The sequence below is a fragment of the Tachyglossus aculeatus genome, chromosome 2 (assembly GCF_015852505.1).
Source record: "Tachyglossus aculeatus isolate mTacAcu1 chromosome 2, mTacAcu1.pri, whole genome shotgun sequence".
Taxonomy (NCBI): Eukaryota; Metazoa; Chordata; class Mammalia; order Monotremata; family Tachyglossidae; genus Tachyglossus; species Tachyglossus aculeatus.
The window spans coordinates 59981577-60007318 of NC_052067.1; the positions used below are offsets into that span (position 1 = coordinate 59981577).

Genomic DNA, 25742 nt, shown 5'->3' on the forward strand with positions numbered 1-25742 from the left:
TAAAACTTAGGTCCTCTGACTCCTAGACCACTGCTCTTTCTGTTGGCTTCCCTGAGTTCCAGTACAAGGTGCTGTTCTGGGTAAATATGGCAAACAATGACTTAGTATTTTTACTTGCCCCACATCATCCTACAGAAGTGAAGACTACTCTGCAAAACATGGGGTAAAAGTACACAGTGTAATACATCTCCTACTAAGACTAAACTGGAACCTGAGGTTTGGCAACCTTCTACTACAATATGGTTAACTGATCACAGCTCCTAGAACAGGCACTGGAGACCATCACCGTGCATCTGATTAGGATCATTAATGATATTATCAGCATTTACTAAGTGATTTCTATGTGCCGAGCACTGGGGTAGGCAGAAGAATCAGGTGGCACAATGCCTGTCACACACACACATTTTAAGGGAGAGGGAAAACAGGTATTTCACCCCCATTTTACAGATCAGGGGACCGAAGCATTGCCCAAGGTCCCACAGCAGGCCAGCAGCGGAAACAAGATAAGAACCCAGTTCTTTTAACTCCCAGGCCTGTGCTCTTTCTCCTAGGCCCCACACCCCGGCTTCCTACTCCCTAAGGTAGGAAAAAGCCAGCTTCCTAAGGAACTCAGTTAAGGGTTTTTTTTTTTGTTTTGTTTTGTTTTTTTTAATGGGTCTGGACTACAGAGTTGGACCTCACCTAGCCCAACTGGGGTTTGCTGAACCACTATCCATTCGGGCCCACCATTTCGATTATACTACCAGAGTGGAATACTTCAAAAGACACAAGTACAAAATGAACAATCCTGCTTACAGGTGGAGGAACCCGGCTCGGAAATACTAAAAGTACATGATTCCCTAAAGAGGTGTTATTTTTCTTTTCCACGCTAGTCAGTAAAAATGGTGTCAAGGAAGTATGTGCAATCTATGAGGTACATTTCGGCCCACATTCCCAACAAGTTCTGGTGACAAATCGTCATCACCATCAATCGTATTTATTGAGCGCTTACTATGTGCAAAGCACTGTACTAAGCGCTTGGGAAGTACAAATTGGTAACATATAGAGACAGTCCCTACCCAACAGTGGGCTCACAGTCTAAAAGGGGGAGACAGAGAACAAAACCAAACATACTAACAAAATAAAATAAACAGAATAGATATGTACTTCCCAAGCGCTTAGTACAGTGCTCTGCACATAGTAAGCGCTCAATAAATACGATTGATGATGATGTACAAATAAAATAAATAAATAAATAGGGTAATAAATATGTACATATATACAGGAGCACTAAGTTAATTTTGGAAACACATGCCCGGTAAAGTTCGCTTTTGGAAGTACTTCTGGTCAGTTTTAATGGGCCCCCCCCAGAAATGAACGAACTTGACGGCCACGATTCCTCATGCATTAAAAGAAAGAAGCATCAGTTGACATCCACGGTTCCTCCAGCACCGAGAGCCGATTAGGGGCTTGGCTCTCACGGTACCCTACGGCTGCCTGCTGTTTTCTGAAAAGCTCATTTCTCCACGCTGGGGGGGGGGGGGGGGGGGGTCTACCTGCACTTCGGCCCGTTTTCCGGGAGAGGAAAAGCCAACTACTGAGGATGGACCGGAAAGTTAAAGCAGCGAGTGACGGCCGGCTTGAGTTTTTTGGGGGTCTCCTCGGGCAAATCACGCGCGGCGGGCGACCATCATCAATCGTATTGAGCGCTTACTATGTGCATAGCACTCTACTAAGCGCTTGGGAAGTACAAACTGGCAACACATAGAGACAGTCCCTACCCAACAGTGGGCTCACAGTCTAAAAGGGGGAGACAGATAACAAAACCAAACATACTAACAAAATAAAATAGGATAGATATGTACAAGTAAAATAAATAGAGTAATAAATATGTACAACCATATATACAGGTGCTGTGGGGAAGGGAAGGAGGTAAGATGGGGGGGATGAAGAGGGGGACGAGGGAGAGAGGAAGGAAGGGGCTCAGTCTGGGAAGGCCTCCTAGAGGAGGTGACGGGCGACGTCCTGAAGAGGCCGTTTACCCCCGGAGAATGACGGCTCCCCCGCTGTCCCACGAAAGCCATCTTGAACCCACCACACCGGGGGCAACCGCGCCCCTCAGGAGGCCCGCACGGGGGACCTTCCCCGCAGGAAAGCGGGCCGAGGCCCCGTTTGGGCGTCGGCCGGAGCCGCCTGGGCCTCGGAAGGGGGAAGGCGGCCTTCCAGCCGAGTGCGGTGGGACGAAGAGGACGGGAAAAGGCGGCAGCGTGGTGGTGGGGGGGGGGGGCCTGTTGCTGCCGCCTCGGCTGGTGGGGCTGTTGTTTTGGCTGCTGCTTCCTCCACCCCCACCCATCTCCCTCCTCCTCCTCCTCACCCCTCCCGCCCCCAGGGCAGGGTCCCGGCCGTGCAGGCCTCTCCCCCGCGTTTCGGGCTCTGCCCCTCGTCCTCGGCGTGTCCCGACCATTTCGGCGGCTCCCTCCCCTTGCTCCTCGTCCTCCTCGTCCCGGCGGGGTAGGCCTCGGGCCGCCCCCGTCCCCCCCCCGCCCCCCCCACCGGGGCGCGGCGGGCCATACGGACCTCGCTGTTGAAGGTTTTCACGGCCTCCATGTTGCGGGTGCGGAGGGACCGACCCTCCGGCCGAGGCGGGGCCGGCGGCTGCTCAGGGGCGGCGAGGCCTGGGCATGGCCGCGGGGGGCCGGAGGGCGGGCGGCGGGGGCCGAGGCCGCGGCCTCCTCCTCGTCTCGGCCGCCCCGGGCCGCAGCGCCCCCCGCCGCTTCCCCCCGCCGCCCTCCGCCCGCCCCCACCGACGCTCCCGCCTCTCCCGGCCCCGGCGGCGGCAGAAGCTGAGGCAAAGGCGGCCCCGGAGCGGCGGCGGCGGAGGAGGAGGAGGAGGAGAAGGAAGAGGCGGCGGCCGAAGCGCGGCAACCAATATGGCGGAGGCGTCTGGCTGAGCAGGCCGCGGCGGAGGGCCCGAGCGCGCTCCCTGCCGGCCGCCCGCCGCCAAACGCCAGGGAGACCGCCGGCGAGGTTTGCGCGGGCTAGAGCGTCCGGAGGGCCCCCCACCTCCCCCTGCAGTGACCCCTGCAGGGCAGGCGGCGCCTCTGCAGCTACAAAGCGACGGGGAGGAGCGGCCGCTTTTTCGATGAGGATTTTGCGCGACCCGACGATGGAGTGGGCCGTCGACGACGACGGGCGCGCTAGATAATAACGATTACGGTAGTGAATAATAATAATAATAATGATAATAATGGCATTTTTTAAGCGCTTACTATGTGCAAAGCACTGCTGTAAGCGCTGGGGCGTTTACAAGGTGATCGAGGGCATTTATTAAGCGCTTACTATGTGCAAAGCACTGTTCTAAGCGCCGGGGCGTTTACAAGGCGATCAGGTGGTCCCACGGGGGGCTCACAGCCTTCATCCCCATTTTACAGATGAGGGAACCGAGGCCCAGAGAAGTGACTTGCCCAAAGTCACACGGCTGACAAGTGGCGGGGCTGGGATTTGAACCCATGACCTCGGACCCCAAAGCCCGGGCTCCTTCCGCCGAGCCACGCTGCTTCCATAGTGAGTGAAGCGCTCACTATGGACTAAGCGCCGGGGTGAGCGCCACCAAGGCGGGTCGGGCACAATCCCTGACCCCCGTGGGACTCGCCGTTCATTCAGTTGTGCTTATTCAATCGTATATCATCAATCGTATTTATTGAGCGCTTACTGTGTGCAGAGCACTGTACTAAGCGCTTGGGAAGTACAAGTTGGCAACCTATAGAGACGGTCCCTACCCACCAGTGGGCTCACAGTCTAAAAGGGGGAGACAGAGAACAAAACCACACATACTAACAAAATAATATAGAATAGATATGTACAAGTTAAATAGAGTAATAAAGCTGTACAAACATATATACATATATACAGGTGCTGTGGGGAGGAGAAGGAGGTAAGATGGGGGGATGGAGAGGGGGCCGAGGGGGAGAGGAAGGAGGGGGCTCAGACTGCCAAGGCCTCCTGGAGGAGGTGAGCTCTCAGTAGGGCCTTGAAGGGAGGAAGAGAGCTAGCTTGGCGGATGTTGGGAGGGAGGGCATTCCAGGCCCGGGGGGTCGACGGCGGGACAGGCGAGAACGAGGTACGGTGAGGAGGTTAGCAGCAGAGGAGCAGAGGGTGTGGGCTGGGCTGGAGAAGGAGAGAAGGGAGGTGAGGTAGGAGGGGGTGAGGTGATGGACAGCCTTGAAGCCGAGGGTGAGGAGTTTCTGCCTGATGCGCAGATTGATATATTAAGCTCTTCCTGTGTACAGAGCACTGTACTAAGCCCTCGAACCTTATTTCTAGGCTGTGAGCCCGCTGTTGGGTAGGGACCGGCTCTATATGTTGCCGACTTGGACTTCCCAAGCACGTAGTACAGTGCTCTGCACACAGTAAGCGCTCAATAAATACGATGGAATGAGTGAATGAATGAAAGAATTCCCCATTTTACGCATGAGGTGACTGAGGCACAGAGAGGGACCCAAGGACACACAGCAGACAAGACCTTCTGGCTCCCAGGCCCGCGCTTCATCCACTACCTCATTTGAGAGGTGGGGTGATGAGGCCCAGAGAAGTGAAGGTCACCCAAGGTCACCCAGCCGACAAGTGGCAGAGCCGGGAGTAGAACCCATGGCCTTCTGACGCCCAGGCTGTGTGACCTTGGGCAAGTCACTTCACTTCTTGGGGCCTCTGTGAGAAGCAGCGTGGTTCAGTGAGAAGCAGCGTGGCTCAGTGGAAAGAGAGCCTGGGCTTTGGAGTCAGAGGTTATGGGTTCAAATCCCCGCTCCGCCAACTGTCAGCTGTGTGACTTTGGGCAAGTCACTTAACTTCTCTGTGCCTCAATTCCCTCATCTGTAAAATGGGGATTAAGACTGTGAGCCCCACATGGGACAACCTGGTCACCCTGTAACCTCCCCAGCGCTTAGAACAGTGCTTTGCACATAGTAAGCGCTTCATAAATGCCATCATTATTATTATTATTATTATTACCCTCAGCTGTAAACTGAGGATTGAGACCGGCAGGCCCATGTGGGACAGGGACTGTGGCCAACCCAATTTGCTTGTATCCACCCCAGCGCTTAGGACAGTGCCTGGCACCTAGTAAGTGCTTAACAAATACCACAGTTAGTATTAGTGTTAGCCATTCCCCCAAATAACAGGTGTGTTAGGCCCCTTAAAAGTGAGGGGTAGGTTTTGCTCTAGATTACATGAAATTCAAGTTCCAGAAGAAGTCATACAGTTAAGTAGGGGACAGAGCCTCTCTTCCTTCTCCACAGCACATAAGTACCTATCTGTAATGTATTTATCTATTTATTTATAGGAATGTCTGTCTCCCCCTCTAGACTGAATAGGGAACATGTTGGATGTTATGTTGCAGTTATCCCAAGTGCTTAGAACAGTGCTTTGTGCACAGTAAGTGCTCAACTTGATCATTATTATTATTAGTAGTAGTAGTAATAATAATAAATCAATCAATCAATCGTATTTATTGAGCACTTACTGTGTGCAGAGCACTGTACTAAGCACTTGGGAAGTACAAGGTGGCAACATATAGAGACAGTCCCTACCCAACAGTGGGCTCAGTCTAAAAGGGGGAGACAGAAAACAAAACCAAAACATACTAACAAAAAAAATAAATAAATAGATATGTACAAGTAAAATAAATAAGTAGAGTAATAAATATGTACAAACATATATACAGGTGCTGTGGGGAAGGGAAGGAGGTAAGACGGGGAGGGATGGAGAGGGGGGCGAGGGGGAGAGGAAGGAAGGGGATCAGTCTGGGAAGGCCTCCTGGAGGAGGTGAGCTCTCAGTAGAGCCTTGAAGGGAGGAAGAGAGCTTATATATGTTTGGAATAGGGAAAGAGACATGGTCAGCAACCCTCACACCCCAACAGTAAGCCTGCCAAGTGGCCAGCCCTGAATACACTCCTGTAGGGACGCCATTCCAGGCACAGAATTGTTTGGGTAGTGCTTTGCTATAGTAGTATTACTATTCTATTTATTTTGTTAATAATGTACATCCAGCTTTACTTCTATTTATGCTGATGACTTGACACCTGTCCACATGTTTTGTTTTGTTGTCTGTCTCCCCCTTCTAGACTGTGAGCCCATTGTTGGGTAGGGACCGTCTCTATATGTTGCCAACTTGTACTTCCGAAGTGCTTAGTACAGTGGCTCTGCACACAGTAAGCGCTCAATAAATATGTTTGAATGAAATGAATGAATAGTAACACTAACCAGTAAAGGAGTGTTCCCGAAGTTTGCGCCACCGCAGGGCATCCAGTACTCCTGGTAAATAATCATATCTGCACAGCCCCGAGGAAAGGATTGAGCAATTATCCTATTCAGTTGCTTTGCATAACTGATCCACCCAGATAGTCCAGGCACTGCAGTGGATATTTGCACCTGACACTTGCAGCATTTGGCTGTCTGCAGGGAGCAACTCACCCGGACAGTTCCACAGTCCTCCAATACACTTGGTCTGTGCGTTGCCAGCCAGTAAGCATTTCCAGTAAGCATGGTTGGGAAATCCATTATATTTTAAGGCCCAATCAAGTTTTAAGCTTTGGCCCCACCTTAAGAACTTTAAACGCCTTGCTATGGGTGAGAATTCCTGACAATTCATAGATGTTGGGATCCTAATCCATTTTCTCTCCAGTGTTTTTCAATCAAATGTGAATTAATAGTCAAAGTAGGTCCAAAGCGGCTTTTGTTACACAAATTAAGTTAGAAATGGGAGCTTTGCTCAGAAAAATAATCAGACTCCTACTTAGGAAGTAGGAAGGCGAGTGGTATATCAGAGGAGTAGAACAGAAGGAAAGGGGATATATATGGGGTATATGCTCACTAAAGCCCTCACTTAACCTTGTTTCCTAAGAAATCCAACCCCCAAACCACTCTTTAGCCAGGCGTGCAACTTGGAGGTTAAAGAAAAGCATGCAAGGAAATGCATAGAAATCACTCACCTTGTTCGCTGCCTGGGTCTCGTTCCCAAGTGGGCTTAATGGTCCTTTTGTATCCCGGCTCGTCCGTCCAAACCCCCTCTCTCCCATCTCCAGCAAGAGTCTGCTAATGAGTCCAGGGTGAATCTAGAGATGTGCAAGTTCTCAGGAAAAACACTTCTGCCCCATAAAGCCCCTTTTCCTGGGCCAAGTCAATAAGAGAAGCAGCGTGGCCTAGAGGATAGAGCACAGGCCTGGGATTCAGAAGGACCTGGGTTCTAATCCTGGTTCTGCCACTTGTTTGCTCCATGGCCTTTGGCAAATCACTTCACTGAGCCTCAGTTCCCTCATCTGTAAAAAGTAGATTATGACTGTGAGCCCCATGTGGGACATGGTCTGTGTCCAATCTGATTAGCTCAAGGCCCTACTGAGAGCTCACCTACTCCAGGAGGCCTTCCCAGACTGAGCCCCTTCCTTCCTCTCCCCATTGTCCCCCTCTCCACCCCCCCATTTTACCTCCTTCCCTTCCCCACAGCACCTGTATATATGTATATATGTTTGTACATATTTGTTACTCTATTTATTTTACTTGTACATATCTATTCTATTTATTTTATTTTGTTAGTATGTTTGGTTTTGTTCTCTGTCTCCCCCTTTTAGACTGTGAGCCCACTGTTGGGTAGGGACTGTCTCTATATGTTGCCAACTTGTACTTCCCAAGCGCTTAGTACAGTGCTCTGCACACAGTAAGCGCTCAATAAATACGATTATTGATGATGATTAGCTCATATCTACCTCATCACTTCCCTTCTCTGGGTCACAGCTGGAGAGTTTCCGGAACTCCACAAGTCTCAACTACCGGAGGGAGAGTCAAGCAGAGACCTACCCCTTCCATTCCTAGGTTAGGCAGTGGCTAGCAATCTGCTAAAGTCAAGCGTCACCTGTGTTGGGCAGCAGCAGCATGCAAGGGAGTCAAGGGGTGGAGACTCAAGTTGACTGCGCGGAAGGAGGCAATGGTAAACCACTTCCGTATTTTTACCAAGAAAACTCTATGGATACACTACCAGAACGTTTGCAGATGGAGGTCGGGTGTTTTGGGAGAGATGTGTCTATGGCATCACTCTGAGTCGGAGATGACTCAGCATAAGACAAGGCAAGACCCCATTGCTTAGCCTGGCACATAGTAAGCACTTGAATAACATAAAAAAATAGAGATAGGACGACACGGAGAGCAAACATTAAGTGTCACACACCGCAAGAGCATAAGCCATACTATCCAAGAATGGTCATGACTGCAGTAGTCAGGATGCTACTGGGCATCCTGGGAACCAAAACTGGGGGGCTTTAATCACCTGTGGCTGGCAGCACATCTCATTAGTGCACCTTGCTTCCCATCACCCTATTTGCTACCTTTTTCTCATCACATGTTCTCCATTAAGAAGAGTGATAAGTTCAAAGGACTTATAGGGTTAGTGTTTCAGAGTCAGGGAAAAAAAATGGAAGGTTCTGAAAAAGGGAAGACAGTAGATGCTGGATTTCAAACTCTAAGTAGTTGTTTCATTGGTGGCGGGAGGTTCTAGAAGAAAAACAGACAACAGAGGACAAAGTACCTGAACCAAGTTCTGCAGAAGCTGATCCACATGAGTAAACTGGTGTTAAGATTCTCTTACACCCCATCTTTTTAAGTTACCTACCTGCCAGCAAAAATGATTACCTCTGTAGTCTCTGGTTTAGTATCCCAGGTATACGATTGAGAGTATAGCACTTCCTTAGAACAAGAAAATGGTACAGAATAAAGGAAGCCACAGATAGATGTGTGTCTGTGTGAGAATTTGTTTGGTTTTCAGAAGGCCTAGTTAATTCCCACTTTTGTCTTCCAGCATCTTCCTAAAGTGTCTTGCCTTATGTTATCAACTGAACTCAATATTTTTAATCAGCACTATGCCAAAACATTTGCATTTAAGTGAGCCAACATTCACATGAAATAAGGAGAGGTGATAAATTCTTAAGAAACATAGAAATAAGGACAGATGTCTGAAAAAGCTTGACATTTAAAATGGCTAATTGTTCTTAAATCGTGCTGTAGTATAGAAGCCATCATCCAGAGGGCAAAATCTGAGTGTACAGGAGGATTTGGAGTTCTTTGGAAGCCATAATATTTTAATCAATTACCTAAATCTTGTTCACTTCCAAGCCCCATTATCAGAAATGTATTTCATTGATTGGCATTTTAGGCTCTCATACTTCTTAGTCTTTTAAAACTAAGTCCTTGCGATCACCCTGCCTAACTTTACCCACTTTCCCCAAAGCCAACTCATATTTATAAAACTTGTTACCTAAAGTGAAGAGAAGCAGTCAGGTGGTCCTCTAGTTAACAATGGTAGAGGCTCTACTGTATTAAGTTAAGATGCTTGACTCATGAGGCTTTCCTACACCTATTTTTGATAGTTGCTAGCTAGTCAATATCCAGTGACTAGAGCAAGAGAAGGCTAATTCAAGTCAGGTACAATCACAAAGATACACCTTGTTCCCTCACCCCTTTCTCCCCTCATCGTAAGAGTTCTCTTTCTGGGACTCCTCTAGCCTCAGTCATTCCTATCCTTTGGATGAGGCTTCCTTAGTGAGATGAGAATAACTCTTACATGAATGAGCCTTTCAAAGTCAGGTCAGAGTTACACTGAATGTAAGCCAAAAGAATAATTTTTCAGATAGGGTACTGGGCTGCATAGCAGCCAGGTTTAGGCCAACAGAATTGAGAACTCAAATCTTGACAGACTTGAATAAGGACCATCACAAGAGAAGACTACCATTTTAGATAATTTATAATATGGCATCTTTATAAAGGTGTAATTTAAAAAAATGGTTAAGTATGGCAGTTTTAAATCCACTGGCCCTAATCGGATACATTAGTAAAGACCCATACAGAGTGGTAGATTGCAAATCAGAGTTTTAGCAGAGATAAATAGCAGTCTAGAATAGAGATATTGCACTGCCCAAAGCCATCTTCCATACTATTATTAGCTTATCATTGCAAACTAGTGGCCTTTTGTAGTTAGTCCCTTAAAAGTTAGGATTCCTAATTAATCTTATCCCTTAAAAAGTTGGAACACCTAATTAATGAAAATGTTGACTAAAAAGGCCCACCACCTCTCTTCCTTAAAGAAACCCCCATCACTCACCCCCATTTCTTCTTCCTGCCCCCTCTTCCCCTTCCAAACTTTCCCCCTTCTTACTACCTCCTGTTTCCCCACCATCACCACCCAACCCCTCTTTATAGTTCCTATCTTTGTGTTCACAGGTGATGCTGTTAATTGCCAGAGTGGGGCAATTAAAGAGACTAACTAATCCAGGTGAATCAACTGATCTGGTGGAAAGAGCAGATGATTTTAAAAGTGGGTATTTTATATCAGTTTAACATGCTTCTAGTGGTAGAACAGATACAGATGGAATATGCATTGTTTTATTCACTTAGATTGCATCATGCTCAGTCTGCCATAGACTTTTCCACCTCACTGAAACAGTGCTATTGCTAGCTACCTGTCCGAGAACAACTTTCACTCTTCAGGAGCCTCCAAAGTTTTGTATTGGCCCCTGTTTCCTGTTGTACAACATAAAGTCAGCCCTACTCCAGTTCTTAACATGCCCCCTTCCTGGGTTTCAGTTGCTTTTTCCGGCCCCTTCCCAGCAAGGCAAACCCAACCCCACAGCCTCTCCACCTTCCATTTCCCCCCTCCATTTCCCCCCTCCACAGCTCCAGACTTCACTGCTGCCTTGCCCCCAGCCCGTTCCCCTGGCTACAGTCAAGAGGGCTGAGCCTAGAAACAGAGCTTCCCCACTCCCCCTCCTCCTCTGCTGCCTCAGACCTTCTCAGAGCCCCCCAACCACCACCTCTGAAACCTGCAGCTCACTCCACTCCTTCCTGGCTGCTGCCTCAGCCCTCCGACCTAGGGTCACTGGGGGCAGAGAGAGGCAGGGGCAGTGGAGCTACCGAGTGGAGCCATCAAAACAAAGGCAATCACAGGTAGCAATAGTAGAAATAAATAGCCTTAGTAGTACTAGTAGTCGTATTTATTAAGCACTTAAGAATGTGCAGAGCACTGTATTAAATGCCGGGAAAGAATACCCGGGTGGGAATTAGACACTGTCCCTGTCCCGTAAGGGACTCACAATCTCAGAGTTTAAGTGAGGAGAAGGGATGGGAGACAGACACACCACTAGTTATGAAACATTAAGACACTACACAAATACACAAACTAGGCTCCAAGCCTCAGTATGGATAGAGGAGTCCAAGATTACGTGCGAACAACTTTTATCCCTGGACTTGCATGCATGGAGCACGCTGGGAGTGGAGACCCTTGGGGATGGGAGAGGAGGCAGGCGGTTACCATGGTGCTTTTCTCTGTGGGTGTACAAAGATACAAAATTAGATTTAGGATAGACAGGGACAGGAGCTGGGAGATGGGAGGGCAAGCCCAGGTTATGGCAGGGGGCCTGGAAGCCTTTTAAGATTGTGAGCCCCCTGAAGGCCAGGAACCTCATTTAATACACCCCTGTGCATTCTTTCCCAGAGATTAGTGCAGTACTTGGCACACAGTAAGTGCTTGATAAATACTAAATGCTACTTAAATACTACTACTACTACTAGGAATAGGGAGGGCTGGGCTGGGAATGATGGGGCAAAGTCATTTCTGGGGCAAATTCACTGAAGGGAAAACCCAAACTCTAATCTAATCTTAAAGAAATGATTCTTTAATCTCGGCCCTACTGAGAGCTCACCTACTCCAGAAGGCCTTCCCAGACTGAGCCCCTTCCTTCCTCTCCCCCTCGTCCCCCTCTCCATCCCCCCCATCTTACCTCCTTCCCTTCCCCACAGCACCTGTATATTTTACATGTATATATGTTTGTACATATTTGTTACTCTATTTATTTATTTTACTTGTACAAATCTATTCTATTTATTTTATTTTGTTAGTATGTTTGGTTTTGTTCTCTGTCTCCCCCTTTTAGACTGTGAGCCCACTGTTGGGTAGGGACTGTCTCTATATGTTGCCAACTTGTACTTCCCAAGCGCTTAGTACAGTGCTGTGCACACAGTAAGTGCTGAATAAATACGATTGATGATGAAAGAAATGAGAATGATTTGTGGACATAGAATCCTATGGGTTTGCTTTGAACTTTCACCGAAATGAGTTGACCATGTACAAAATCGGAGATATTGGAGAAAGTTGAACCCTTGGGTATTTATATCTATCCTCAGCACTTAAATAGAGATTACATACAGATGGACGATACACGCACTTTTCCTTTACCATGGGGTTTGTTTCCTTGCACAGCTCTGCGCTAAGGAAAACTCATGTTGTGATATCCACCCATGTCCGGAGCTGTCTGGGCGCATGTCTTAATGACTTCTTCTAAAACCCTCAGAGCCGATCCAAATAGGCTTGTGCTATTGGAAGAACATTCCTTAACTAACAGAATTCTAGCTACAACATGTAGTGAAAGCGTGTGTTACAACAGAACTGGGGGCATACCTTACCCTACATTCCCTACTTAGTTATTTCAGCATACTCTAATTGTGGAACTTAACTGTGGAATTGGTTAAGCGCTAAGTATGTGCCAAGCATATGCCAGGATACAAGGTAATCAGCTCAGACAAATCCGTGTGCCACACACGGCTTCTGATCTAAGGGGGAGGGAAAACAGGTATTGAATCCCCATAGGAGAGATGAGGAAACTGAAGCAAAGAGAAGTTAAGTGGCCTGCCCAGAGTCACACAGGAGACAAGTGGAAGACCTGGCATTAGAAACTCAGGCCCTTTGATTCCCAAGTCTCTGCTCTTTCCGCTAGGCCATACTGCTTCCCTGCTCTGCTCATGCTTATAGTAGCTGGAGTTCAGCTCTTCCTCCTTTCCCGTTACTTGCAAATAACTTATGTACATTTCTAGGCAGTAGCCTTTAAACTACTTGAAGGCCAGGTGCTCTTCATTTGCTTCTGTTTTGCTTTTCAAAGCACTTCGTGTGGTGCTCTGAACACAGTAGGTGATCAGTTCATTCATTCAATTGTATTTATTGAGTGCTTACTGTGTGCAAAACACTGGACTAAGCACTTGGGAAAGTACAATGTAACATTAAACAGACATATTCCCTGCCCACAATGAGCTTACAGTCTAAAGATGTGGAGTATCATAAATATCATTGGTCAATTGACTGACAATACATGTCATATTTAAACTATTTCCCATATGACAATTTTTTAAAAAAGACACCACTGCTTCCTTTGTACTTGGTGGCTGGTAGCCTTCTATTCTGAAATCTGTCATATTGGACTTGCTAACAGTGGGCAAAATTTTGGTTTCTTTATAGTCCCATTCACATGATGTTGTAGTGGTAATAGTATTGTTAAGCACTTTCTGGGTGTAAAGCCTAGCACTAAGCACTAGGAGAAACATACGCAGGTAAGATTCAAAAGATAGAAAATGAACTGTGAATGTTCTCCTGAAATTTGAGGGAAATATGTTGAAAAACAGATTGCTTTTAAATTTGAACCAATAAACAGAAATCCTGTTTTGTTTTGTTTTATGGTATGTGTTAAGTCCTTACTTTGTTCCAGGCACTGTACTAAGTGCTGAGGCATATTCAAGCTAACCGAGTTGGACATCGGGTTGACAAGCTAATCGGGTTGTCCCACATGAGGCTCACAGTCTGAATCCGTGTTTTTTGTAGATGAGGTAACTGAGGCCCAAAGAAGTGAAACAACTTGTCCAAGGTCACACGACAGACAAGTGGGTGGGGCCAGGATTAGAACCCAGCTCCTTCTGACTCACAGCCCTGTGCTGAATCTCTATTCCTAAGGAATGGATGGCCAGCTAACCCAGAAGAGAGCACTAAGCAGGCTGGAAATTCTACGGCCTGACCTGCCTCACACAGCTTCTGTGTTGAGCTGAGCCCCCAGGAATTGCAGGAATCCAAGGAGCCCCAGTAGTCTAGCCTGAAACCTGGCCTGAATCTTCACTTGGGAGCTGGGCAGACCAAGCACCCTTCACTGCCCTCTCTACCTGCTGGGACCTATTGGTTCCAGCAAGCTGAAAGGGACTTCCTCCTGAGGCATGAGTGTACTGGGGCTACGGCTACATGGGAAGAGCAAGGGCCTGGGATTCAGAAGGTCGTGGGTTCTAATCCCGGCTCCGCCACTTGCCTGCTGTGTGACCTCGAACAAGTCACTTCACTTCTCTGTACCTCGGTTTCCTCATAATAATAATAATAATGATGATGGCATTTATTAAGCGCTTACTATGTGCAAAGCACTGTTCTAAGCACTGGGGAGGTTACAAGGTGATCAGGTTGTCCCACGGGGGGGCTCACAGTCTTAATCCCCATTTTACAGATGAGGTAACTGAGGCCCAGAGAAGTTAAGTGACTTGACCAAAGTCACACAGCTGACAAGTGGTGGAGCTGGGATTTGAACCCATGACCTCGGACTCCAAAGCCCGGGCTCTTTCCACTGAGGATTGAGACTGTGAGTCCTATGTGGGACAGGGACTGTGTCCAACTCGATTTGCTTGTATCCTCCCCAGTGTTTAGTATAGTGCCTGGCATACGGAAAGCACAAACACCAGAATTTCTATTATTATTATTAGCCTTTGAGAGCCATGCCCCACCCCCTCACAGCTGGAGGAGGAGGAGGAAGAGGAGGAGGATGAGGATGACGAGGAGGACGAGGAGAAGAAGAAGGGGGAAGCGTTGGGTTGGGTCACCTCACAGTGAGTCTAAACCCAGCCCACCTCTCTGTGGTCATGTCCAAGGCCCTCGGGCCAGGCCGGACCAGACCTAGGTCCTCTATAACAGTCAGATGGTAGAAAGACACCAACTGAAACCCAAAGTAGTGTTTGTCATCTGTAATTAAAGGAACATATTAAGCACACTTTGGCTCCCAGTTCCATGTTCTGGTTCCCATTGATGTGGCTGAGGATGTACCCGAACCATTCCATCCCAGAGTACACTGAGTTCTCACCATTCTCTGAGTCCAGTTGGATTATATTGTTCCTACCCTAGGGTTTAACACAGTGTTGGACACAGAGAAAATGCTTAATGATCATTCTGTTATAACCGTGTGTCTTCGGTATGTATTTTGGCAAGGACACAATGAGGGGGTATTTTTCCTAACTGTCAGGGCTCACTGTGCTCTGAATTAAAGAAACTGTGCATGGCATCAGAGCAGGTTAGTAGTCAATCAGTCAATCGTGTTTATTGAGTGCTTACTATGTGTAGTACACTGTACTAAGTGCTGGGGACAGTGCAATAATAAACATACACATTCAGTACTCTACAGAGCAAGTTTCTTGCCACAGGTGTTTGCAAGGAAGGCATCCTCATGTTGTAGGAGACCTGGCTATCATTTTGGATTTCACTCAGCTCTTAATGTCAAAATTCATCCACTGTCTGCTAATCCTAATCCCAGCTCTACCACTTGTCTGCTGTGTGACCTTGGGCAAGTCACTTAAATTCTCTGTGCCTCAGAAGGAGGAGGATTAAGACTGTGAACCCCATGTGGGACATGGATTGTGTCCAACTGATTAGTTTGTATCTACCCCCACTATCCAGTACAGTGCCTGGTATATAGTAAGCACTTAACAAATACCATTAAAAAAAACAAAACTTCTACATATTACCCTCTGGTCAGGAGGGTCAGGAGCTCAGGAGCTCTGATGATGAGGGGAAAGAGTCCAGGTCCCTCCCCCTCAACGAGCTAAAACTGCATTATTTATTATTATTATCATTATTATTACTACATTTGTTAAGCTCTGTTCTAAATACTGTGGAATATGCAAGTTAATCAGGTCAGACAGTCCCCACCCCGTATTGGGCTAACAGACTAAGTAGAAGGGAGAGCAGTAATTGAACCCCTGTTTTACTGATGAGGAAACCGAGAAGTAAAGTGACTTGCCCAAGGTCACACAGCAGACAAGTGGTAGAGCTGGGAATAGAACCCAGGTCCTCTAACTCGCAGGCATGTGGTCTTTCCACTAAGCCATACTGCTCTTCCAGCCCCTCTATCCATGGCTCAATAAGAAAAAAATTCAATTTGAGGACTGAAGCCACAAAATTAGTTGTCAGTATACGACTGCCACTGCCAAAGCTGAGGTCCACTTAGTTGGGGAAACATAAAAAGTCCTCACAAGGATAATGAGCGACATGCTTGAACTGTTAGTCCTTTTGTCAGTACGACGAAGGTAAGTATCAATCGAAGGCAGCCTCAGACACATTTTCTGCCACACCATGCCTCTGCATTCATCCCTGTGGAAGCTGCATTAATCCTTCCAGAACTGAATATAAACAAATACATAAGTGACCTCTTAATGGTGAGATTTCCTCTAGGTGTATAGGTTTGGCTAAAAAAAACAATAACCAAATGACAGTCTCTTCCCCACTGAAAGTGTGTACATATCTTTGCTGTGCTGCTGCATTTGCTGTCTGTTGAACCTGCCGGGTTTTCAGTTTCGCCACTTGCTTTCATGGTTTTTTCTGAAGTTTCTGCTCCAAAGCAATCAGGCTCATTGCTTCAGGATGCACTTCACTGCTCCTTTAAAGCTATGGACCACCCCCATTCTCCAGGTAACTTTATCTGACTTTGGCTTCACTGACACTGTCCTCTTCTGGTTCTCCTCCTTTCTCTCTAGCTGCTCATTCTCAGTCACTTTCACAGTCTCCTCTGCCTTCCCACCCCTAACTGTGGAGTCCCTCAAGGCTCAGTTCTGGATCCTTTTCTATTCTCCATCTACACCCACTTAATCAATCAGATTTATTGAGTGCTTACTGTATGCAGGGCACTGAAATAAGCACATTGGAGCATACAGTATAATAGAATTGATAAGACATGTTCCCTGCCCACAAGTTTACAGTCTAGGGGGAGACACTCCCTTGGAGAACTTATTCACTCTGATGGCTTCAACTACCATCTTTATGCAGATGATTCACAAGTCTACATCTCCAGCTCTGACCTCTCTTCTCTGGAGGCTCATATTTCCTTCTCTCTTCAGGACATCTCTACTAGGATGTCTCACCGACACCCCAAACTTAACATGTCTGTAACAGAACACCTCATCTTCTCCCCCAACCATGCCCTCCTCTTGACTTTTCCATCACTATAGACACCATCACCATCCTCCCTATCTCACAAGCCCATAATATTGTCTTTATACTCAACTTGTCTCTCTCATTCAGCCCACATATTCAGTCACCAAATCCTGTGGGTTCTACTTTCACAACATCGCTTAAATCTACCCTTTCCTCTCCATCCAAACTGCTACTATGCTGATCCAAACACATCCTATCCCACTTTAATGACTGCATCAGCTTCCTTGCTGACCGCCCTGCCTCCTGTGTCTTCCCTCTCCAGTCGATACTTAACTCTGCTGCACAGATTGTTTTTCTAAAACACCTCTCTGTCCATGTTCCCCCACTCCTCAAGAAATTCCACTGGTTGCTAATCCACCTCTGCATCAAACAGAGACTCCTAATCACTGGCTTTAAAGCACTCAATCACCCTGCCCCCTCCTATCTTACCTCACTGATCCCGTACTATAACCCATCTTTCACACTTCACCCCTCCAATGCCAACCTACTCATTGTACCTCGATCTTGTTTATCTCGCTGCCAACTCCTCATCTGTGTCCTGCTTCTGCCCTGGAACTCCCTCCCTCTTTCTGACATCTCTCCCTATCTTCAAAACATTAGTAAAAATCACATCTCCTCCAAAAAGCCTTCTCCAAAAAAACCCCCTCATTCTGCTTACTCACTCTTCCTTCTGCTTTGCTGTCACACTTGGATTTGTACCCTTGAAGGATCTGATATTTACCCTACCCTCAGCTCTCCAGAGCACATATGTACTCATCCATAATGTATTTAATTGTCTTTTTCTCTCTCTAGACTGTAAGTTCTCCGTGGGCAGGGAACATATCTACCAACTCTGTTATACTGCACTCTCCCAAGCACTTAGTACAGTGCTCTGCACATGGTAAATGCTCAATAAATATGATTGACTGAAGAAAAGCTAACTTCTGGCCTCCTTACTTTTGGTTCCAGCATCACTAATAGAATGTGTTCTTTTAGGGTTCTATCCAATTTCAACCCCCAAATCCTTGTTCTTTAATTAGGATCTTACCCCCACCAAGAGCCTACCAAGATATATTGTAAAATTCAGTTGAAGTAACCTTAACATTTTCACTTCCGCCCTGTACTGACATATTAATAATAATAATAATAATGGCATTTATTAAGCGCTTACTATGTGCAAAGCACTGTTCTAAGCTCAGGGGAGGTTACAAGGTGATCAGGTTGTCCCTCAGGGTGCTCACAGTCTTAATCCCCATTTTACAGATGAAGTAATTGAGGCCCAGAGAAGTTAAGTGACTTGCCCAAAGTCACACAGCTGACAATTGGCTGATCTGGGATTTGAACCCATGACCTCTGACTCCAAAGCCGGTGCTCTTTTCCACTGAGCCACGCTGCTGTATGGCTGTATGATGTTTAATCTACCTCTTATATTGATTTAATGTATTTGTGAGATGAATTGCCTCCATTGTCTTCAAAAGATTCAATGTGTATTTTGGACTGTGGTATCTGGAAGGTTTGCTGGTAGACTTCTTTCATTCCCACAGTGTAAAGGGCTGGCAGTTTCCTTGGGTAGCTAGGGCTTGCAGTGAGACTTGACTTATCTCTGTGTGAGGATCATCATTCCTCATGATTCCTCTCTCTCCAGTGCTCAGCAACATCCAGTACACTGCTCTCATTTCAAAACCAAGGTAGACAAATGCCTAAGTCCTGGAGGGATGCCAGAATGTGATTCCTCAGCTTAAGCAAAGCTTTTTTGTTTGTCTGTCAAATGGTCCATGTTATGTGCTTACTGTTTTGTGCCAACCACTGTACTTGCCCTGGGATAGATATAAGATAATCAGGTTGGACACCATTCCAGGCCAACATGAGGCTCACAGTCTAAGTAGGAAGGAGCAGGATTACATCCCCATTTAACTGAGGCACAGAGACGTTAAATGACTAGCCTAAGGTCACGTAGCAGACAAGTGGCAGAGATGGGATTAGAGACCAATCCTCCTACTTCCAAGTCTGTGCTCTTTCCAGTAGGCCATGCCACTTCCCGAAGTTGAGCAACAGCAAAGTTGGCCCAACATTGCTACACAGACCAGCAGGGTTCTCTAAAGCATATTCACTTGGCCATATGTGTCATTTGAGAACCCTGGGAAGAGTTCTTATTGCTGCAGAAAAACAGCAGGCAGATGTAGTGGTTTGTGAATAGCAAGACTCAGAGCTAAAATAAAGCCACACATTTTTGGAACTTAAATTCTGATTTTTACCTGGATTTAAGAATTGTTCTCCAATTATGTAGTTTAATTAGCTCCCAAATTCACTTCCTTTTTACTGCACTAGGAAAATCTGTCTTCAAAAACCACCTACTACACATTTGTCAATTCCCCAATCCAAAATTTAGATTGTTTTTCCACCTCAATCAATCAATCAAATTTATTGAACACTTACTGGGTGCAGAGCACTGTACTAAGCACTTGGGAGACTACAATACAACAATATAACAAATGCATTCCCTGTCTAAGTGGTTAGAACAGTGCTCTGCACGTAGTAATCACTCAAATACCACTGATAGTCTGCTTGTAATTTTCAACACAGTGCCTTTCTGAAATGATGAAAAATACTCACTTTATTATCCCTGATGGCCTTAATAACATCCACCCAATTGTTGGTAGGTGTTTCATGTCTAAAAAATAATGAATGGATAATCTATAGTTAGCTTTTATTCAAAAAAACTTTTAAATATAATGCACTTTTGCTATCTTGAAATAGCACTAATCCTACACAGGTGAAGATTGGAAAATGATTTTCTAGTCAGTGCTAAGGTCTGCAATATGTCACATTCCCTGTCTGTCTTTCCCAAAGGCAAGTCTTCTGTTATTTCAGAGTCTGGCAGAGACTGACTCCACAGCCAAGCAAGAATTAAAAGTAGTGTGGCCTAGTGGAAAGAACACAGGCCTGGGAATCGGAAGACCTAGGTTCTAATACCTGCTCTGCTACCTGTCCGCTGTGCGACTTTGGACGAGTCACTTCACTTCTTTGTGCCTCAGTTACCTCATCTTCAAAACGGAGATTAAAACAGTAAGCCTCATATGGGACAGGAACTGTGTCCAACCCAATTATCTTATATCTACCCCAGAGCTTAGTACAGTGCCTTAAGTGCTTAAATACCATTTAAAAAAAGTATAATGATAGGTTAAGTGTGATTTACAGAATGATTTCCCTTAAGCATCTTCTTCTCACAGATCAGTCAATCTATGGTGTTTATTGAGAACTTACTGTGTGCAGAGTGCCGTTCTAAGTGTTTAAGAGAGTATACTGCAATAGAGTTAGTAGACACATCCTGTGCCCCCAAGGAGCATTCAGTCTTGCATGAGAGATGGACATTGAAATAAATTGTGGATGTGTACACGAGTGCAAGGGGGGAAATGGTGGAGTGAATATTAAGTGCTTAAAGAATACAGATCCAAGTGCATTGACGGTGCAGAGGGGAAAACAAATAGGGGAGATGAGAGTTTAGTCACGGAAGGCCTCTTAAAGCAGGTGTGATTTTAGTAAAGCTTTGAAGGTGAGGAGAGTGTTGGGCTGTTGTATATGAAGGGGGAGGGATCTCCCTGAAATCTACCCTGCTACTATCCAGCCTCTCCCTCCTTCTGCCTCTTCTTTGACTCTCTCATCTTTCCCCGCAGTATCTCCAAGGGAGATCTTCCACCTCTTGTCAACCCCATCCCGTCACATCTTATCAAAGCCCTTGCCCCCTTCCTTCTCCCCTCCTTGACTACCATCTTCAACAGTTCACTTTCCAATGACTACTTCCCACCGCTTTCAAACATTCTCATGTATCCCCCATCTTAAAAAAACGAAAACAAAAATATGCCTCCCTTGACCTCGTGGCTCCCTCTAGTTATCACCCCATCTCCCTCCACCATTCCTTTCCAAACATCTTGAGAGAGTTTTCTACACCCACTGCCTCCATTTCCTCTCCTCCATTTTTTCCTTGACCTCCTCCCCCCCCCCCCACCCCCCGCAGCCCCCTGATCTGACAGGCGTGGACATATTAGTGTTTTGGATAGTGCTGTTGGGCTTCCATCTTTGGCCATCTTTGGCTGCTGCAGTGTAGTGCTACTACAACCCAGCCCACACAGTTCATTCCTCCAATGCTAATCTTCTCACTGTACCTCGATCTCATCTATCTTGCTGCTGACCCCTCACCTGCCTCTGGCCTAGAATGCCCTGCCTCCTCATATCTAACAGATAATTGCTCTTTCCACTTACAAAGCCTTATTGAAGGCAGTTTTCCAAGAGGCCTTCCCTGACTAAGCCCTCCTTTCCATTTCTCCTAATCCCTTCTGTGTCACACTGACTTACTCCCTTTATTCAACCCCTGTCCCAGGCCCACAGCACTTATGTACTTATGGGAATGTGCCTGATTATTATTATATCATACTCTCCCAAGTGCTTAGTACAGTGCTCTAAACATGGTAAACTCTCAATAAATATGATTGAATGAATGAATATTTGTAATTGATTTAGTTATAATAATGTCTGACCCCTCCCCCTGCCAGACTGAAGCTCACTGTGGGTGGGGAATGTGTCTGCTTATTGTTATATTGTACTCTCCCAAGAGTTTAGTACATTACTCTGCACACAGTTAGTACTCAATAAATATGACTGACAGACTGACTACTACGTGAGCATGAGCATATTAAGGGAAACATATCCTAAGATATGATTCTGTTTTGGAGCTCAAGTCTCCCCCATCCCAAAGTAACTACTGTTTAATCATTTTTTTCCATGTATAGCCTTTCATCTGAGTTTTTATTTGAGAGGGGAACAATAGTCAAGTACTGTAATTATTATTATAGTACTTGTTAAGTACTTGTGTACCAAGCACTGTATTAAGTGCTGGGGTAGATACAAGATAGGTTGGACAAAGACCTTGGTCCACATGGGGTTCGCAGTTTAAGCAGAGTTTAAGTTTTCTAGACTGTGAGTCCGTCCTAGACTGTGAGCCGTTGTTGGGTAAGGATGGTCTCTATCTGTTACCAAATTGTACTTTCCAAGCACTTAGTACAGTGCTCTGCACACAGTAAGCACTCAATAAATATGACTGAATGAATGAATGAAGCAGGAGGAGGAGTCAAGGAGAGATATGATGAGTGCTTTGGTCAGCATGGTAGCAGTTTGGATGGAGAGGAGTAGGTGGATTCTAGAGATGTCCGTCTCCCCCTCTAGATTGTAAACTCCTTGTCGGCAGGGGCTGTGACTATCAACTTTTGTTATATTGTACTCTCCCTAGTGTTAAACAGTGCTCTGCACGCAGTAAGCACTCAGTATATATGATTGATTGAAAAGTACGATTGATTGAGGTAGAACCAATGGGATTTGGTGGCCAACTGAATGGCTGTAAGCTCACTGTGGGAAAGGAATGTGTCTGTTATATTGTGTTGTACTCTCCCAAGTGCTTAGTACAGTGCCCTGCACACAGTAAGCTCTCAATAAATATGACTGATTGAATGAGAGAGATGAGTTGAGAACAATGCCAAAGTTATGGGCTTCTGAGACAGGGAGTATGGTGTTGCTGTCTACAGTTATGGGAAAGTTGTGGGAGGACAGGATTTGGATGGGAAGATGAGGGGATATGTTTTGGAAGTAGGAGGCAGGTTCACTTGATTCATCTAATCCCCACTTCGCCTCTTCATAAGATCAGTCTCTCTGCCCTGCTCCCCTCCCCACCAAAGGGGCATCCTGTGGGGGCCTTCCCTCCCCGGTATCTGAAATCTTTATTCCGTAATAAGCAATATCCACTCGGGGAAGCAACCTCAAAGTGGTGATGTTACGAGGCACAATGTTATCCACTGGAACACTTTCCGGAGGAGGGGAGGGGAAGAGTAGAAAAATAAGATCTCAACAGCTCACTGTTCTGCAAAATCTCATGGAATTTTACATCTTCCTAGTAAGATTCTAATTTGGGCATTTGCAGCTTGCTTTCTTACATCCTTCACCCACTTCTACTATTAAAGTATTATTTTCTTTGTCTCTGAGCTATTTTTGGCAGCAACAAACTTCTGACGGGGCTGGAATTCACCGGTGGAAGAAGCTGAACTCTCTGGAGGAAAGGCTTATTCATTCATTCATTCATTCAATTGTGTTTATTGAGCACTTACTACGTGCAGAGCACTGTACTAAGCACTTGGAAAGTACAATTCAGTAAATTATTCGCCCTTATTAGCAGAGTGGCCACTGAAAGTTCTCAAGAATTCCAGACATAGAGATGCACATGACTTCATATGTATTATCACATAAAAGTAGCATTGCATAGTGGAAAGAGCACGGGCCTGGGAGTCAGAAGACTTGGATTTTAATCCTGGTTCTCCCACTTGTCTGCCCTGTGACCTTGGGCAAGTCATTTCACTTTTCTGGGCCTCGGAAAAGACTGTGAACCCATGTGAGACATGGACTGTGTCCAACCTGATTAGCCTAATAAACCTAATAAATACCACTTTAAAAAATACCTGTTCTCTCTCTTACTTAGACTGTGAGCCCCAGTCTAAGGACAGGTACTATGTTCAACCCGATGATCTTGTATCTACCCCAATGTTTAGTACAGTGCTTGGCACATAATAAGCTCTTTTCAAGTATCACGGTTATCATTTCTAGACTGTGAACCTGTTGTTGGGTAGGGACTGATGGGGGCCCCTCATACACCATGGAAAGGTTGCAGATATTGTTTGAATGTACACGGTTCTGTTGCCATACTTGGTATGGGCCTTAGACCCTGCAGCCCACTGGCTGGGTCCAGGAACCAAACCAAATAAGGAGATAGACTGTGCCCAGCTCTGCACCAAATCTGTACCAAATCTGCATCAATCCAGTCCCCACTGTTTTCAAATCTAGCAGTCACTGTGATCAGCAATAGCAGTATATAAGCCCATTGTATGGGGCACTCGGGGCCTTTTCCCTTAAGGAAATAAGCCCGCTGGGTGCGTTACCCCCTATTCGGTCTTTGGGGCCTTTTCCCTTAAGGAAATGAGCCCGCCGGGTGCGTTACCCCCTATTCGGTCTTTGGGGCCTTTTCCCTTAAGGAAATGAGCCCGCCGGGTGCGTTACCCCCTATTTGGTCTCTGGGGCCTTTTCCCTTAAGGAAATGAGCCCGCCAGGTGCGTTACCCCCTATTCGGTCTTTGGCCTTACCAATAAAATTTTATTAAAACTTTCGGCAGTCACGTGCTGTCTGATTAATTCTTTAGTTGCCCAGCGACTTGGTGGCCATCCGGAACAACCGCCGCCATCAGGGACCGTCTCTATATGTTGCCGACTTGTACTTCCCAAGCACTTAGTACAGTGTTCTGCACACAGTAAGCGTTCAATGAATATGATTGAATGAATGGATGAATCAGTATTATGCTAGGCACACCATCTCACATAATGACATGCACCTTTTGAAACCCAAACTAAAGCTTTCCTCTGAGGGAGTACTCAGACTCTCTCACTTACTCACTTGCATTCCCCTCCCCTGTCTCTCTGATCACAGATTGTGCTTCTGAACAATGGAACCTAGTGGGAGGAGCCGAGGCAGAGGATGGTAGAACATAAATAAATGCCAAGACACAAAGGCAACCCGTGCTATATCCATGCCAGGCAAGGGGAGGACCAGCCGAAGTCCAGACTGTCTGCTATAAAATCAGACACCTGGACACGGCAGTTCTGACAAACCACCTAACAAATCTAAGCTCTATCCCTCACATCCCAGCCTGAAGTCTGCATATCTGGGAAGCAGGATTGGGAAGAGAAACAGAGGTGGAGGGGTGGAGAAGGAAGACCTGGAGTCAAGAGGCTGTAATAGCATGGAAAGCCCCTAATGTGGGGGCTGCGAGCCAGGGTTTGTGTTGGGGAGGATGAGAAAGGCCCCCACCCAAATAATAATAATAATAATCATGGTATTTATTAAGTGCTTACTATGTGCAAAGCACTGTTCTAAGCTCTGGGGTAGATACAAGGTAATCAGATTGTCCCACATGGGGTTTACAGTCTCAATCTCCATTTTACAGATGAGGTAACTGAGGCATAGAGAAATTAAGTGGCTTGCCCAATGTCACACACCAGACAAGTGGCAGAGCCGGGGTTAGAACCCACGTCCTCTGACTCCCAAGCCCGGGCTCTTTCCACTAAACCACACTGCTTCTGACAAGGGGAAACTACAGGTATCTTAGCTGGGTGGCACTAAAGAGAGTTTATTAAATGTGTTAAACTGCCAATGCACAGAGAGGAGGAGTACAAGCCAAGATTTCAATTCCCTCCCCATTCTTTGTGGGTTTCAACTAATCATTATTATTATTATTATTATTATTAGCATTTTGCAGCTGTTTTCTTAGGGTTGTGTCTCTCAGTGATGTTGGAAGTTCCTCTCCTCTTGTACTCTTTTATGCCCATGATCATCCAAGAGCTATTCTCCAACTGCCTCCCTGGTCATGTCATCCCACTTTATCTATTCATCTGTTTGTTCAGTCATTTTATTACCTACTGTTGTTTGTTTGTTCCTTCGTTTTGGGGTCAGTGTGGTCTTGTGGAAAGAACATGGGACCTGAAGTCAGGAGGCAAGGGTTCTATTCTCAGCTCTGTCACTGGTCTGTGGTGTTCATTCATTCATTCATTCAATCGAATTTATTATTAATAATAATAATAATAATAATAAGAATGGTATT

General features: G+C 46.1%; 1 protein-coding gene across 2 annotated transcripts in view; it reads right to left on the reverse strand.

The window, feature by feature from the left end:
• Positions 1-2650, reverse strand: part of SCAF8 (SR-related CTD associated factor 8) — a 77266-nt gene extending 74616 nt beyond the window's left edge. For both annotated transcript variants that reach the window (XR_005447732.1, XM_038740652.1), the window contains exon 1: positions 2557-2650. Coding sequence is in view for 1 of the 2 variants with exons in the window: in XM_038740652.1 (XP_038596580.1) it covers positions 2557-2586 (30 nt within the window). In the remaining variant the exon portion in view is untranslated. The remainder of the gene's footprint in view (positions 1-2556) is intronic.
• Positions 2651-25742: the final 23092 nt, after the last annotated feature.